The 17263-nt window shown below is 34.3% G+C and overlaps 1 protein-coding gene across 1 annotated transcript in view; it reads right to left on the bottom strand.

The window, feature by feature from the left end:
- BNC2 (basonuclin 2) overlaps positions 1-17263 on the bottom strand; it is a 230626-nt gene that overhangs the window by 109060 nt on the left and 104303 nt on the right. The window contains exon 2 of the mRNA XM_053932013.1: positions 6102-6204. Coding sequence (XP_053787988.1) covers positions 6102-6204 — 103 coding nt within the window. The remainder of the gene's footprint in view (positions 1-6101; positions 6205-17263) is intronic.

Below are 17263 nucleotides of genomic sequence, written 5' to 3'. Positions count from 1 at the left end.
CTAAATACAAGGATGAAAAAGGAAGGCTTGTTATTTGTTCTTAGGGCATCAAAACATTATTTCTTTTCTGTCACTTCTGTCTCATAAACTTTTGAAACAATATTATTTCTCTTGGATGCCCTAATATCTGGATTTGGTTTCACTTCATCTTGATTAGCACTAAGGGTGATACCAGAGTAACACAAAGCAAACACTACATCACATCTTTCCCATCAATGTGACAGGCTTTAAAACCTGTCAGATACGGGGTCAGAGTGCCCACAAGATAACAGAATGTATTTTCTCTGTGCTGCATTGGCTACTTTGGAAAATCCTGCTGAAGGGAAGCATAAAGGAATTGCATAGGCAGAAGAATACTTTAGAAAGTATTTACCAGTAATGAAGGTTAATCTTGTAAGGTTCCTGAAAGCAACTCAGTAATGAAAAATATGCCTCCACCTTCAGGGTCAGAAGGAAGTTATAACAGATGGATTAAAATGATCTTGTCAGTAAAAGACAGGAAAATCCAGACTACATCTAAAATAGTTTTACTTTAAAAGTCATGAAAAGCTAGCTTTCATTATCAATGATCTTCAGAGAATTACTTTTCTAAAAATCTAAACATAATTTTTTTTGATTTTTAAAAAATCTAAAAGTAACTTTTCTAATAATCTGAAAAATATTTTCTCAAGTGATTTAAAATAATTTCAAATAATTAAATAAATTTTATAGAAGGAAGCAACTGTATTTGATATTATAAATTGTGACAATTTTTTATATCCTACAAGAGGATGCAGATATAACCGAAGTATTTTACTAGACAACTATAATTACATTTCTCTCTTATTTTCTTTTTTTTTCCCCTTTTTTAAAATTTACTCTCTGCTTAAAAATCTCCATTTTAAGTAAAGAACAACATAGCAGTTCTGCCAGCTTTTAGAGAGACTCTAAGATCAGTTTTCATTTTGTTTTATTTTGTTAGAGACAATCTTTGACTTTGCAAACCTGGATTTCTTTTAATTAACATCTTTGGACTGAGACAAATAGAGGAATTCAGATGAATTTTATTTCAACATAGGACTCATTCCCAACGCATTCCTATGCAGCTCACATTTAAATTCTAAACTTCTTCCTAGATCAAGACCTTTCAGAAACTTCAGGTTATGGGAGAGATGTGATTTCTAAAATTTCCACAGCATTCTTCTGTTTCTTTTCTTTATTTATTTCCACCTATCCTTCCTTCCTTTTGTTTTCATTTCAGGTTTCTTTTACCTGACAATTTCATGACCTAACATGCAGAAATTCAGAAAACTCAACCATTCTAAATGAAGTAGTCACATGTTATGCATCTGACTTTATGGCACTCTCCATTTTTAAATGGAGGTTGTTTCCATTCTTAGTCTCATTAACAGCAAGCTAGTACCTGCTTTATATAAATACTAGTATAGCACCAGAAAAATTCATTTACAAGGTGAAATTGTAACTCACATGGGAAGTCTCTGACTAGTACTCTTCGCTGTACGGCAGCTTTTAGTCAGAAAAATAATTTTATTATAACAAACAGAACTTAATCTCAAAGTTACTGGAGAGAACACTCGACCAATCCTTATATGGGGCTGTATATGGCCTCACCATACCTTAGAGAGAGTTAAACCTTACTTGAATGAATAGCTGAGCCCTGAACTGAGCTGATTGGCATGATGCAAAAGAAAAGACATCAAAGACCATTAGAAGACTAAGGCCTACATTTTTCGATAAGAGGGGAAAGAAAGAAAAAGAAATGAAAGGAAAAGAAATGAAAGGAAAGGGAAGGGAAGTTCAGGGAAGGAAGGAAGGGAGGAAGAAAGAGAGAAAGAGAGAAAGAAAGAGAGAAAGAGAGAAAGAAAGAGAGAAAGAGAGAAAGAAAGAGAGAAAGAAAGAGAGAAAGAGAGAAAGAAAGAGAGAGAGAAAGAGAGAGAGAAAGAAAGAAAGAAAGAAAGAAAGAAAGAAAGAAAGAAAGAAAGAAAGAAAGAAAGAAAGAAAGAAAGAAAGAAAGAAAGAAAGAAAGAAAGAAAGAAAGAAAGAAAGAAAGAAAGAAAGAAAGAAAGAAAGAAAGAAAGAAAGAAAGAAAGAAAGAAAGAAAGAAAGAAAGAAAGAAAGAAAGAAAAAAAAAGAAAGAAAAAGAAAGAAAGAAAGAAGAGGGAGAGCAAAAATGTTTAGAGGATGGTTAATTTCCTAGAGTAGATTGATTAGTATAAAATTCAGCTGGTCCAAGTATGCACCGTATACCAGAAACACGCTGTTGATCTGAGTTTTACCAGTGACTCATTTCAGGGTAAGACAAAAAACTGTCATTTCTAATTTTCTGATTGTATCTGAAACAAGATGATGATGATTTCACACAAACTTATTATTATACTGTGGGGGGTTATTTGGTTTTGTTTTGTTTGTTTGGGTTTTTGTGGGGATATTGAAACTAAAATAAGTAAAATGAATATCAAAAATAATAGCTTTAGTCCACTATAACTTAGGTCACCTTTACACTTTTTTTTTGAGCAAAACAGTTATGAGAGTAGGTAAGATTGTACTTGATTGATACTATGTTGTGTCTCTTGATCTGTTGGACAAGATATAATAAGAGTGTTTCTGCTAGGAGTATGCTAATTGTTATTCTGACATCAGAGACAAATACAAAAGACAAAATACAAAGTCAATTAAATTAACACTTTTTTACTGCAGACTTGTTTTAATTTCTTTCCTTATAGGCAAAGATATTTCAGCTAGAGGATATGCATGGCAAATAGCATGAGTTTTTCTTCATTATTTCCAATAAAGTTTCAGTGATTTTCGTGCTAAAGAGAGTAAAATGTCATTATAATTGTCAAAGGATAGAATGCTTCTTTTAATACAAAAATACGGCAGGAGAACAAATCAAGCACATTATTTTTTGTAGCCACCGAAGTACCATATTATTTAAAAGCCACAAAATACCAATTGCCTGGGTTAAAATAAATTCTCCTTTAAAAATTGACTATTAGGTTTTTGATGAGATTTTATTTTCCGTATGGACTATACAAAGTATCTTTACCATTAAAAAAAAAAAAAAAAAGAAAAGAAAAAAAAAAAAAAAAGAAGTCACAGTCTTTATCTGTTTACTTCTTAAAGTTTAAGAAATGGCTTATCCAATTTAAACCATTTAGTTTTTGGGTTGGAAAATAAATCCCCACCCAACCTGACAATATGAAAGCCAAGCTTTAGCTGAAAACAAATGGAAACAGTCTAGTCACCTAAATCCCTTAAAATACTCTGAGATTCATACTAGGACTAACCTACTCTCCATGATTGACAGCAGTACTTGATAATTCTGTTAAGCTCTGCGCAGCTTTTGGTTTTGGCGTTAAAACCACTGATGGTAGGATTGCTACTGTCGTACAGGGGTCAAAATTTGATAAGCTGAACTTTCAACAACAGAAACACTTATCTGGCCACAAAAGTACTTTCCAATGTAATCTTGTTCATATAATTGCAATCCTAGGTTTGGCAAATCCAGACAGGTGTATCTGAACTTGTAGGAAACCTTTTCTTTCAATATGTGCGCAGCTTATTTTAGATGAGCCAGAGAAAACGTGAGAAAGACAATGGGAGCAGGAGAGAAGAAAACAGGCCAGTAGTTGCTAAGTGCAATAGTACAGTTGTGGCTGTATGCCCTTTCCTCCTCCCTCTAAGAATTCCAATGTTTTAAATGGCATCTGTTAAAATGAATTAACTACACACAGATTAGTCAAGTACAGCATGAGTAGAATGCAGTTCTAAGCTATTTTTTGATCTATTCAGTTAATTATGATTCTAGGTTATCAGAACTGAATAAGCACAGTACTTCCTGTTGGAAACACCTATTCTTTGATAATTGCATTCAGTAAAGCACTACATCATGTGTCAAGGAGCTGAGTTGAAATTCATTAATAAAAATCATAAGGAAACCCTTCAATTAAAGCAACAGGAAATACTCTTTGCATTCAAGGAACAACTTCTGCAAGTATTGTGCTAACATTTTTAAAGTAAAGGACTTGTGAACCTGGTTTTAGTCATTTTGAAACCCAGGTGCTACAGTGCAGTGAATTGATATGTCTCCTGAATGCTGCCCTCAAAATTCTCAAAAACAGCTAAGATCAAGAATTGAAAGAGATACATCATTATGTCCAGAAAATAATTTACAAGACCACGCTTGATGTATATGAAACATATATCTGATTTGTCTCACTCTGCCATAAAATGTAAGTACTCCAGATGAATGTACAAAAAGTGCACTAAAAAAAAAAAAAAGAAAAACAAAAAGAAAAAGAATATCATTATTCACTTGGCACAATAGCAAAATAAACACTTCCTAATAATATATAGCTGTATTAAGTTTTTCTTTTTGGAATGTTAAGCATTCAGGAGCAGGTAGTGTATCCCAAATCATCATGTTCTGCTTTCAACTTTCTGGATTTGTAAAACAGGGACATTTCCATTATATACACTGAGGTAATCTCAGATCGCTGTCATAATCTGATTTTGAATTTAATCACTTCACAGAGAACAATCACATCACAGGTAGGAAAATCTGATTATTCTCTTCCAAACTCTTCCAAAATGCACTGATTAAAAAGAAAATTCAGGATTGCCATGAGCCAAAATCAAAGTGCGAGACTCTCAGTTTCTATTGCTCACCAGGAGGACACCCTGGAAAACACCTAGACAGTGCTTCCCTATTTTCCAATCAGCAGTTCCACTCAGATGCTGATTCTACACAAAACCTGAAGAGTGCCAGAACTATACAAATTTTGCGAGGTTTAGTGATTTTTCTAAGAAATGTAAATCTGGATATACAGTGACTGAAAATAATTTTCTGGAAATAAGAGTAACGAAGATATACTATGTCCCTAGATAATCTAGTATACAATAAACTTATAACCAGCTACCAGATGGGTGGTGCTAGGGCATTTCTAGGCAGTCTGGAGGCAATGTTAGGCAGTGACACAGACTGCATGGTTCCTGCATACCTGTTTCTCTTTCCATACATGTGAACAACAACTTCTCTGTCAATACATGCTGTTGAATTTTTTGAGCATTCACACTTGCCATATGTCAGCATACTCAAGCACAAAACCACACAGACATGAACTAAATAAATAGAGATCAAATGTATCTTAGGAGGAAAGTACTAACTTTTCACCCAAGTTCTCATCAAAATAAAATAAAATTCACAGAATATAAGCCCCCCAATGTCTGGCATAAGTGGGGTGTGAGGGCTGTGCTTGCTTAGGTAACAATAGTCTACATCATGAGAAGAAAACTTTAACAGCAATTTCTTCCACATATATAGTAATCTTTCTTTCCCCCACCCCCAACCCCTCTCTATTTTTCTTTCATTAAATCATTTTAGGTATCTTCCTTATTTGCCTTCTAATGTTGTCTACAGCTCTCTCCTGCTTTCTCACGCTAATTTAATAATGACTATCAAGGAAAAAACCCTTCTAAGAACATGAAGTAGAAAATGATAAATATTACTGAAGGTCTCTCTGTGAATTTTTATGCCTTTTGTGCCTTTCATGCCTGATCTGTTAATTCTAATCCTTCTTTACTAAGATATTTAAACATGGGAAGAGAGGTTCAACTCACAAATCACATATGCAGACTTTCTTTGCCATATAGGGTACACTCTCAATATGTGAGATCTGAATGTCTGACACTGGTAAATTTGAATTTCTATTTGGCCCCATGACTTCTTGGCTGATGCTTCTTTGCAATACAAACTCTGCTATGCAACCATTCTGTAAACTTTTTGCCTTTCCGTTAAGTCCTACAGGAACTACATTATTTTCTGGAGGCTAGAATATTCTTTTGAGTTGTACACAAGCTTTTGAACTCCAGTGGCACTTGAAGCTGTTACCACAATAACAGACTCCTACTTTTACATCGTACAAATTGCTGTAAAATAAGCATGTGCATGCATACACAAGGATAAACACAGATTGTGCACACATGCATATGTAGACAAATAGGTACCACTATTGTCTGTATCAATCCAATTCTTATTATTTAAAAATACTGGTAAAGATGGAAAGAATTGAAAAAACAAGCCCAGAACAGATATTTCTTACCATGTGCCACCCAGCCATGTTTGCACTGATCGCAGGTACGCAGGTTAATCTTCCCTGGCTGAAAACATTCACATGTGCAATTTACCAGTGTACAGCGGATGGCCTGGAAAAATAATCAGAAAACACATGTTAATGTATTTCTTCCTGCTTGTACAAATTTGTTGTGATAGCTGGAATGATATGAACTGGACAGAAAAACCCAGCCTTCTAACATTCAAAGCCTAGCTCCTAATTTAAGTAGAAAGTAATTTTCTTTCAAAATCACATGTCAGTACATTCCATGGAGATGAATAAATTCCTGAAATCTTTTTAAGATTTGCTCTATTTTCTTTAGGAAAAGAAAAAAATGGTAGGATGAGGATGCTGTAGGAGTTCCATAAATATGCTGATTTTACACTGATTTCATAAAGAAAGAAATTTACTAGGGATGTCTTACCATAGGAGCATACCAGTTTCAAATCCAGATAAAAATTAGGAAACAAAAACCTATGGAAAGGAGAACCAAAAATATATTTCCCCTTCCTTCATGGAATCCAAAGTTTATTTTTGAATTTTCTTTTTGGGGTTCACCTAACACATAACTCTGCTGCAGAAAGAATTAATGGATTTTATGTGTTCCCAAAACAATAAACTGATCAAGGTACAAGAATAGAACTGTTTCAAAAAACATCCTGTAACTTCCCTTTACATGTTTCACTTTCTCCAGTGTCTAGGAACAACCTTTTACCTCTCAAAACTCCTTCATTTTTAAAGAAGGAATAGTAAAACTCCAGTCCCATGTAGAGATCTCAAGTTTGCTTAATAATACACCTTCCTTAATAACAGACTTTCTCATCTTCATTTTTAGAATTATTTCAAAAATTACACAGGTTTACTTTGACAAGGGCTAGCTACAGCCACAGAAAAGTGAATATAAATGGAATGGGACTCTTTCTAATGTAACAGAGTTTTTAAGTAGTGTAGAAGATAACCTGTGCACTTCAAACTGCTACTAATAAATTTATGGCATGCATTTAGATGTAATTTGCATGGAGATTTCTGAGACAATGAGGCTTATTCTAATCATTCACAGATTAACAATCTACTGTAACTACCAGAGCTGCCAGGAAAAGATACCTCTATAGATTTAGATGCAATCAATGATTACTTGGGGGCTAAGGTGGGGGAAGGGTGTTTGGTACACATTGTCACAGAGATATCTAAGAATTATGAAGACTCTTGCCTCTTCTGAAGAATTAATACACAAGCTTACACATATTTTCCATACAAAAAATAATTATCTTAACTGTAGTGACTTTAAATAAATTACATTCAGCATTAGTTTGGCATGGCTAAGCTCCTTGGCTGCTGACAATGAAAAAGCCTCAGAATTATTTTAAACGATTGATCCCTTCACTTATTTATCTGCATCTGAAGAAAGGTAAAGACATTTATAGTTCATGGATGCATTTAAAATCTGTATTTCTCTGAGAAATTTCTGTTACAAGAGTCCTTTATTCATCTTATCCTGTCTGCTCCTTTACAATCTTTTACTTTCAAAAACCTAGTGAGGGAAGAAAGTCCTGCTCTATTATGCCTGACACTTCAGGGCCTCAGTCCCAATGTCACCTGTCCAATTACTCATTAGCCAGGTTATAAAATATTTCTCTATGGATGTGTGATTAAAAGAATTAGTAATACTAAATATAAGGGTACCAAAGAAGTGCTGACCATGCAGGTATAATATATATGTTTGTGGGTTATGAGAAAAAAAATCTCCTGGAAGGTCCTGTTTCATGTTCAATAGTGTATTGACCTGGTAATATATCAAGACTACACTGGTCAGTAATGGTGTTCTTTTGCTAATATGTTCATTAATTAATGAACTCAGTAATTAATTGTACTGCAAGAAGGAGGTCTTTCAAAATGATATTTTTATTTTACCATAGAAGATTTTCTCACATTCACCACCTTTTTCAGATCTCTACACCGATGTGACATACATTGGTTGCATTTGATGATATTTTGATTTCTTCATGTGTCATCTACAGTACATGTAAGAAGAGCAGTAATGTAATATAGTGCACTACATGTACTAGATCAAACTCTTGACATTTGGAAGAGTTGTTTTATTAAAGCTCATCAGCATTTCCATTACAACCCTATCCACTTTTGGCCTAGAGGTCAACAGGTTGCAGTAAAAATTTGATTCAGCTTGAACCTGAAATACAGTGTTGAAGCTTAAGTTTTATTACACCCATTCAAAAATTACCCATTTAGCCACTATAGATTATAAACTGGGGGGAGGGGGGGGCAGAGGGGGGGCCTTACTTGGCTGCTTTTTCTGCCAATGCTGTATATTGATACCAGGTTGTAATTTGGTTTCAGTAGATTCTCATTCCACCACACAGAATCCCATGCATACTTCTGAATGATGACGATTACCCCTCAAACTGCAAGTTGCTCATTTAGGATAAGAAATACTCATTCTAATTCATGTTCTGGCATGATCTTGGGCAAATCATTTTGTTAGCCTGATGCCTACACTCCCTAAACAACAACCAGACACAACAATATCATTAAGTGTTGCTAGGGCAGATGCAACATAAATTTGGAGCCATTCTATAGTAGTAGAGGCTATTGAAAGTCTCCAATAGAATTTTATCTTTATTTCAGAGATTAATTTTGCACTTTTCTTAGCTAATTCAGAATTATTGTAACTACCTGAGATCACTACAAAACCCAGCATGAAGCCAATGTAATTCAGTGACAGGAAATTCAAGATGCCAAAAACAGTGTGTGATCCTACACACAGCATCGGAATACTAACATTCATTAACATGAAAGAAAGTAATGTGCTTTAAGACCTTCACAATGCAACCAGAAAATTCACTGAGCCTTACAAAGATATGCATCACAATTATAAACAGTGTTTTTCACCTGTTTTTCAATACTACTTAACTTGGGAATAGAAGTCACTGACAGCATGTGCAACAGGCTCAGGAATGTCAGAAGGGCAGCTGAAGGTGAATGTGGCATAGTTTAACCTAAGAACGCAATTTTAATGCAGACCTCTATTCCTCAGCAGCAGGATTTTAAGGTACAGTAGCTGGTGTTCCTGTAGGTAGCTGAGTGGGTTGGTGTAACTGTGGTTGGACATCTGGTACTGCTTAATTTTAAAGGGATGGGGTGGGAAGTGGAGATGATAAAAAGATCTTCGATGTAGCAGCTAATATTGCAACCATTGTTCCAACCTGTTAAAGTGTAGGTATAAAAATCCAAGGGTGTACCAATGTTAGAATTTTGTCAGAAAGTGCTTCTGAAAGAGTTTAGCTAGGCATTCCACAAGACATGCACTGTAATTCTGCCTTCCCAAGATTTTGATAAAAATGTTTATGCAATGGGACTTTATATACTACACTATTTTCTAGGGAAACAAAAAGAAATTTTCCCTGAGATTTTCCTCAAGAATTTCCTTCCCCAAGAAAGCCAGAAAGAAAATAGAAAGAAAAGAAACCAGTGAATAGTGAAAGGAACACTACAGTCAGAAGACACAGTCTCCTGTGTATTAGCTGATATGCAACCAGGCTGCCAGTTAACTTGCAGGTTAACACCTTAAGTACACAACAAGACACTGTTTCCTGCATACACCTCCTTGAAATATGCATGCTGTTATATTTTACTATGTCAATGGCCTGCAGTTAGCAGGAATTCTCAGACATTTTTATACATCCCTTTCACTGAGTTCCTAACACATTGCTTCTTGTATTCCTGTCAAAATAACAATGGCCTTTGAGGACGTATGCAGGAAATGGGCTGGACTTCAGCAGAATAATTGAACATAGTTTATATTGCTGATTCCTTAAATCCTAAAATTTTAAAATTGACATTGAGAAATATTCCTGCAGCTCTCTTTGAGATCTTCCTGTAAAGTATAATGCAAAAAGAGCTTTGGAACTTTGCTTAATATTAATGCATGATATCAGTACACCAATGCTTAAGTTTGTATGGCTATTAAAAGATGTTAGACCTGACTTCCCTGGGTTTCTCCCAGACCAAGAATATTAATTTAGTATTGTTTGGGTGATTTTATTATATCTAAAAAGTAAATATTATTCATATGTTAATAGAAATAGCCTACAGCAGTAATGGAAAAATCAATCTTTCTGGCTGTTCTGCAGAGCTTCCAAGAGATGAGAGTCAATAAGCTACCATGAAGGGGATGACAGTGTGGGAGAAGAAGGATAACATGTAAAGAACAGATATGGTTCATATACACATATGTATACTTGAAATTTAGATTTTGAACAATAAATATTTTGTATAATGGCAATTCACAAGTTCTATGCATTTTTGATACACAGGCAAGAACTTTCCATATTTAATTGGCAGAGTAAATAATCTCATTTATGTTTTTAAAACTAATAACCATTCAGGTATTGTATACTAATAAATGAAATATTTGCATGAAATTATGAGAAGTGTTAGAAGCAAAAAACACTTTTTGCAGCTTATGTCTCAGCTTTAAGAGAAACCCAAACACAACATGTAAAATTAACATTTTCTATCCATTGTCAAAATTGTCAGTTTTACTCTCCATTGCAAATAAAAATGACATAATTTTTAACTAATATTTTACTGAACTGTCATTAGGAGAATAATTTTAAGCCATTATAAAGTAGATGATATTGAGACATGATGGCACATCAAAATAACCAAAGTTAATGAGTAAGACTAAGGAGAAACACAGATCCACTCTTGTTTTGCTGTATGTTGACTCATGATAGAATACACTATGAAGTAGAAGACAACAGATAAGTTCTTCAAATGTTTCAACACTTTTTTTTTAACAGAAAGTCTGCATGCCATTAATTTTCTCATTCTGTTTCTTTGCTATAAAGCTAAGAAGATAATGTCTATATGACATAATTGCTGAGTGCAGGACTGTACCATAATACAGTTTTCAAAGTTTTTTCTTTATTTTTTCAGAACACATGTATGTTCTTTAAAAAGCTCCTAAAAATCTCTCATTCCTCTTCTTTGCTACTTTATGAATCCAAATAAATACTTTCTTCCTGCCAATTAAATACTTTTTTAAAAGATCACAGCAAAAATTCTGCTGTAGAGATCCAGATGAAATCGCACTATTTTAATAGCTGGCAAATCAAGAGCAGAATACAGTTTATTTTCAAATGAACACCAAAAGGAGGATCATTTGTATCCTGACATTTAGGAAATGCACAATATCACCTTCCTGCAATGAGAATGGTATTATAAGGAGCTGTTCTGGTTTAAACCCAGCTGACATCTAAACCCCACACAAACGTTTGCTCACTTCCTTCACAGTGAGATGGGGGAGAGAAATCAGAAAAGTAGGAGTGAAAAAATTTGTGGGTTGAGATAAAGACAGTTAGGTAAAGCAAAAAACCCACAAGCAAAATAAAACAAGGGATTCATTATCCCCCTTCTCATGTACATTTTAACTTATAAGAAAGAGGGAAAATTGGGGTGAAAGTGCTTGTTGCACTTTCTCCAGAATGTAGCAGAAACATTTCTGCAGAAGTATTTCTGTCTCTGCAACGTGACCATATACCTCCATCATGCAATTCTGGTACAAAAATGACAATTTTGAAACTCAGATAAAATGTTTGTATCAGTAATTCAGAAGCCAAAACACTGGACAGGAAGAGGGGGAATGCCTTGATACTGATCCTGAATCTGTTACTCCAATAGATGAATTTACTTAACCACTCAACCTATAACTGCCCAATCTGAAAAAAAAAAATGAGTAATGCTAATATATACTTTTTCAGAGATAAGGCTAATAATAAGCTGCTCACAGAACATGGTGAGGTATGAGGGAAAAGGTAAGGCAGAAACACTCAGCATTATTATTTCTTCTGCTGGCACAAAAATTTTAACAGTTTTTTTTAATGATACAAGTTCACTTTTATTTATCATTAGTAAATTTTTATATAGGAATCACCTAGAGAAAATAACTTTAATTGATATATGACCATTACTAACTTCAATACTAACAACCTAACAATGTTTTTCCCAAAACAAAATACAGTAAGGGGGAATTTACTTTGCATTTGAATGGTCTGAAACATTCATGTAATGCTATGATATTTTTAATCTCTCTCCCATTGAGAGGTACTCAAATATCTTCTGAGTTATTCACTGCATTGCAGTGTTTTATTAGCAATTTCACATCACATTATATTATTATTGTTTCTTGCTTGTATTTATTTTCAGTAAATACAATTTGAAAGCTAATAATATTATTATATTTCTCTGTAGCACTCAAGAAAACAGTTACTAATATAATATGAAGGGAAGGATGCTAACAAGAGAGAAAGCTGTTAACAGGATAAAACAGCTTTTCCTGGAGTAAGGAAAACCTAGTCTTTAAGCATGCTAGAAAACTCTTTTCAAGTCTTCTTGAGAAGGAGCTGTTAAGTAAATGGGGAATGAGAAGAAAGAAAAAAAAATAGTTTGTAGTCTTGCATAAATTTAGGAGCTGCTCTTCAGTTCTACCCCAGACACCAGTAAAAGTAGACACCTGTGTTAAGGAATGCTACCTGGAATTTTCTAGAGAAATAGAATGCACAGTATATGTTTTATGTTTCAGGAAGTGTCTGTTGAGCTTTATACTGCTTCTAGACACTCAGCTCACAGGGCTGCCTACAAGATACTATACAAATACTGCAGGTACAGTATCACCTTATGTTTCTATAGCATGCAAAACAAGCCTGAGGGTCTCAGGCATCAAAGCTATTTGCAATGAAAAAATTAAGACTGACAAGTGCTTCTTTGCTTAAAATTTGAAGAAAAAACATAGTTGATTTATGAATGAGATTGCCTATGCCCAAAAGCCTGTTAGCAAACACAGATATTTGTTCTTACGGATGAAAACCAGATTTCTGCTATGAAACCAACACTCTCAGTCACTGGAGTTCAGCCACATGTTACTAAGGAAGCAGTCAGTGTCAGGCAGGTATCCAACATGCACAGATGCACCCGTAAGAAGTTTCACATACCCTTCTCTACCACGGCTTTTCTAGAGAATGACACTGCAGGCTACACCCAGGCACTCATCTCAAGTAACCACAACTCACTGTCTCAGAGACCACAGGAAGTAAGTTGCTTCCACTGGTTTTACTGGCCTGCCCTGGACCTGTGATTTACTCTGCCCTAGTGAGACCCCACCTGGAGTACTCCATTTGTCTATGGAGTCCTTAGCAAAGGAAGGACATGAACCTTTTGGAACTAGTCCAAATAAGGACCACAATGATTGGAGGGCTGGAATACCTCTCCTATGAGGAAAGATTGAGAGAATTGGGATAGTTCAGACAGAGGAAGACAAAGCTCCATAGAGTACATATAACAGCTTTCCAGTACCTAATGGGGCTTGGAAGAAGTCTGGAGAGGGACTTTCTACAGGGGCATGTAGCAATAGGACAAAGTTTTAAATTGGAAGAGGGTAAGGAAGTAAGTAAGATTACATACAAGGAAGAAATTTTATTTGAGGAGGGTGGCACATGTTGCCCAAAAAGTTGGTGGATGCCTCATCCCTGGGAACATTCAAGGTCAGGCTGGACAAGGTTCTGAGCTACCCGATCTAGTTGAAGATGTTCCTGCCCATGGCAGAGGGTTGGACTAGATGATATTTAAAAATTCCTTCCTTCCCCTAACCTCTCCATCATCGCATGATTCTACGAAAAGTCCAGGTGACAGTATTCCAGAAAACAAGTGCATCTTTCTGGCAACCGAATTGGAGAAAGTATATTCTCATGATAAGAATATATATACTATAAAGTATATATATTCTTTTATATATATTACTGTAAAGTAATTTATATACATATATATATACATATATATATATATACACACACATATATATACTATAAAGTATATATATTCTAATAGTGTGGTGTCAGCCTTGCTATTCAAAACAAACGTCTACTGCCTTATAGGAGATGTTTCAGAATAAAGTATGTAAACCAGTAATTCTAAACTTGTAATGTAAAAATTAAAACTAAATATGCTTAAAAATAGGTTGTTTTTTTTTTTTTTCCCTTTAGCATCTTAAAAAAGACATAGAACCTGTGGATCTAGCATGAACATGGAAGGAAATTGTCAACAATTTTTAACATTATGTGGACTATTGGGTCATTAGAGGATTTTTTCAGTAATTATTAAGTAGTCGAAAAAGAGTTACTTCCATCTACTAAATCAAATAACAAATATATTAAGCCTAATATCTATTCTTCATCTATTGTTTCTCCACAAATCAATCAGAAGATGATAAGAATGTTAAAAGTCTTAAAGGTGTTTAGATAACTCATAATCTGTAGATTAGTTTTGATCAATCTCAGTCTGTTCAGTAAAAATTACAAGTGAATATATCACTTCTAACAAGTAAATAGGGAACCTTATAAAAATGGAAATGTCCACACAAAATTATGCTAGCAAAATCAGATTTTTTATTTTCCACTTTTTCTATAAATTTAAAGAATAAGCAAGATCTGATATAAAGTAAAATAGAGCATGACCCATGGAATAGCTATTTCTTTCTGTCTGTTTATTCAAGAATTCTCCTTAAATAATATCACAAATACATTGTTTACTGTCTGATCTGCTCTTCAGGAAGTTTTGTCTTTCAGGATTTTCTTTCCTTTTCAGACATTATTGCTTTCTGGATCCTAAAGTATGGGTTTTCAATTTGGCAAAAAGAATTACGTGGATTTACACTGCACTGTGCTGCATTTTAGCCACTGAAGATAAATATGGGTTCTACAGAAGTTACATGAAAGAATTATGATGAAAGATTTTATTATTTTGAAAATAATTCTAAAAAGAAAATAATCTTTTCTCTCTCTTCAAGGTGAAAACTCCATACTATGTATCCTGCTCTTAAGTTATACACTAAAGCAGTAACTTCTTATTTACATTAATAAAATACTCAATCCTGCACTGTTCCTTCAGTGACCAACCCTGTCAGCTACTAAACTGACACTATAAGCAAATAATAAGAAGAAAACCACCTAGGTTTTTTTGTCCTGTCCCCAAAAAGCCAGACTAATAGGTGAAAAAAAAACTCTTCATTAGATGAAGTAATTCATTACTTAAATATGCATTTCTTTTATTAACATAACTTCCAAATTTTGTTTCTTTGGTATTTCCCAAAAACAAAGCAATGGATATTTTTTCACAAATATTTGTTAAAGTACATTCTATCCCTTTATCTCATTTAGGAGAGAGAAGAGTTCCAGTAAGTGTGAAATATGTCTCTCTTTGGCCAGAATGGAACTTAAATATATATATATATACATATATATATATAAATATATACATATATACATACATGTAATAAAACCAGAGAGAGAGAGAAAAGAGGGAGAAGGGGGGCAGGCAGTGGAGGGAGAAATGTTATTGGTTTTCTCAGAAGGATTTTCTTTTATACATAGCTTTATCCTATAATTTTGTCCCTGTTGGGCACACTGCCTAAATTTAAACACAAACAGTCAAGCAATGAAGAAACATTACCACATTTACTGTGAACAAAAACTCCCAGTTGTACAGTGAAATTTTAATACATTTCAACTTATCTCTTTTACTAATGGGGAGAGTACAAACCCTGCAGGAATTCGCTCTGCAAACTGGTAATTACAGTAGACTCACTTTTTTATAATGCATATGTATAGTCAGACACAAGAAACATAGCTGCCCTTTTGATGTAGGTTACAATAGGAATGTTTAAAAAAAATTATGAAAATCTGCAATTCTAAAGGAATGCACTATTTCATGGGAAGTTGTCCTTTAGCTATACTAGAAATACAATATAACATATATATATTTATTTGCTTTTATAATCTGAAGCAGAACCTTTATCAGGCTGATCTTTTTTTCAAGTAGGGTAGGGTCTCTTTGTTTTGTTTTGGTGCTGTTTTTTTCCTAATATACCTACTGGTACAAAGCTGGTTTCCATCCTACAGTATCATGTATGAATTCAGAAGGTCTTTGTTCTCCCAGGCCTCCCCTCTACACAACCTTAAAATTTAAATAATTTTTATCATCAAGTTCATGTCTCATTAAATCATTGTAACATACATTTAAAAGCATGATTGTAATTGCACAGATTTACAACATACAATGTCCAACTCATATAAGATAGGACATGATTTGTCAGGCAAAACATGTTTGTAACATTTATTTTTTCTCTTGTAATCAAAGAAATCTGATCTTGACTAAATGTGAAGAGACTCCTCCTTCTCCTTCAGAATCAGGAGGTTTGGTACGATCAGACTCAGCATCAGACTGAGGAAGGGTGCTACATTAGGGTTACTAATAAAAGGCACAGAACTTGATGTGTGTATGCATGGTAAGCATTTTCGTAATTCTAAAATCCACAAACTGCTAGGAGAGTGAGAGACACGTGCCAGCAGACCTTTGAGTTTAAGCATTCCTCACAGTAACAAAAGTAATTTTCACAGAATAGACGTTATATTCCATATGATGTGGCTCTGGCTGACACAATATTTAGGATGCGCTCAGTCAGCAAGTCTTTGTTGAAAGCATATGAGGGGGGTAACACAAACTCATCTTCAGAAATTACCTTCAACGCTGTATATCATAATTGTCATAGTGATTTCTGTCTGTCTCAGGGTGGGCAGAGAAGATACACAGAGGCTCAGTCTTCACTTGAATTCCATAACCTATGCTAAAACATCACTTAATTTCTAGATTTCAGAAGCAGTGTGAAGAGAAACAAGAGGTAATATATCCCAAATTATGACCCTTTTTTTGTAGAAGACAACAAACCCAGTAATATTTCTAAATAGAAGAAATAGTATCTTTGCAAAGACTATGCAGCAATGCAGCTTTCCTCTTCCTGACCTACAACCTTCATTTCATTTCCAAGGATTCACAGAAAGGAAATGCCAATCAATTTAAAAAAGACATTTTTCCTTTAGTGTCCTGTCACATGCAAAAATGAGCAATGTCTCTTTTTAACAACTTTCCATAAAAAGAATGGTGTAAAAAGAATACATGTGAGACAACTAGAGATAAAGATTTTATCTAGAGATAGCATTGTAGATCATTGACAGTGATTATTTATTATTTATTTCTTGACAGACATTATTTATTTCTTGATGCTTCCCAATTTTTAGTAT

The sequence above is a fragment of the Vidua chalybeata genome, chromosome Z, assembly GCF_026979565.1.
Source record: "Vidua chalybeata isolate OUT-0048 chromosome Z, bVidCha1 merged haplotype, whole genome shotgun sequence".
In the NCBI taxonomy this organism is placed as follows: domain Eukaryota; kingdom Metazoa; phylum Chordata; class Aves; order Passeriformes; family Viduidae; genus Vidua; species Vidua chalybeata.
This window is presented reverse-complemented; position numbering and strand designations above follow the sequence as displayed.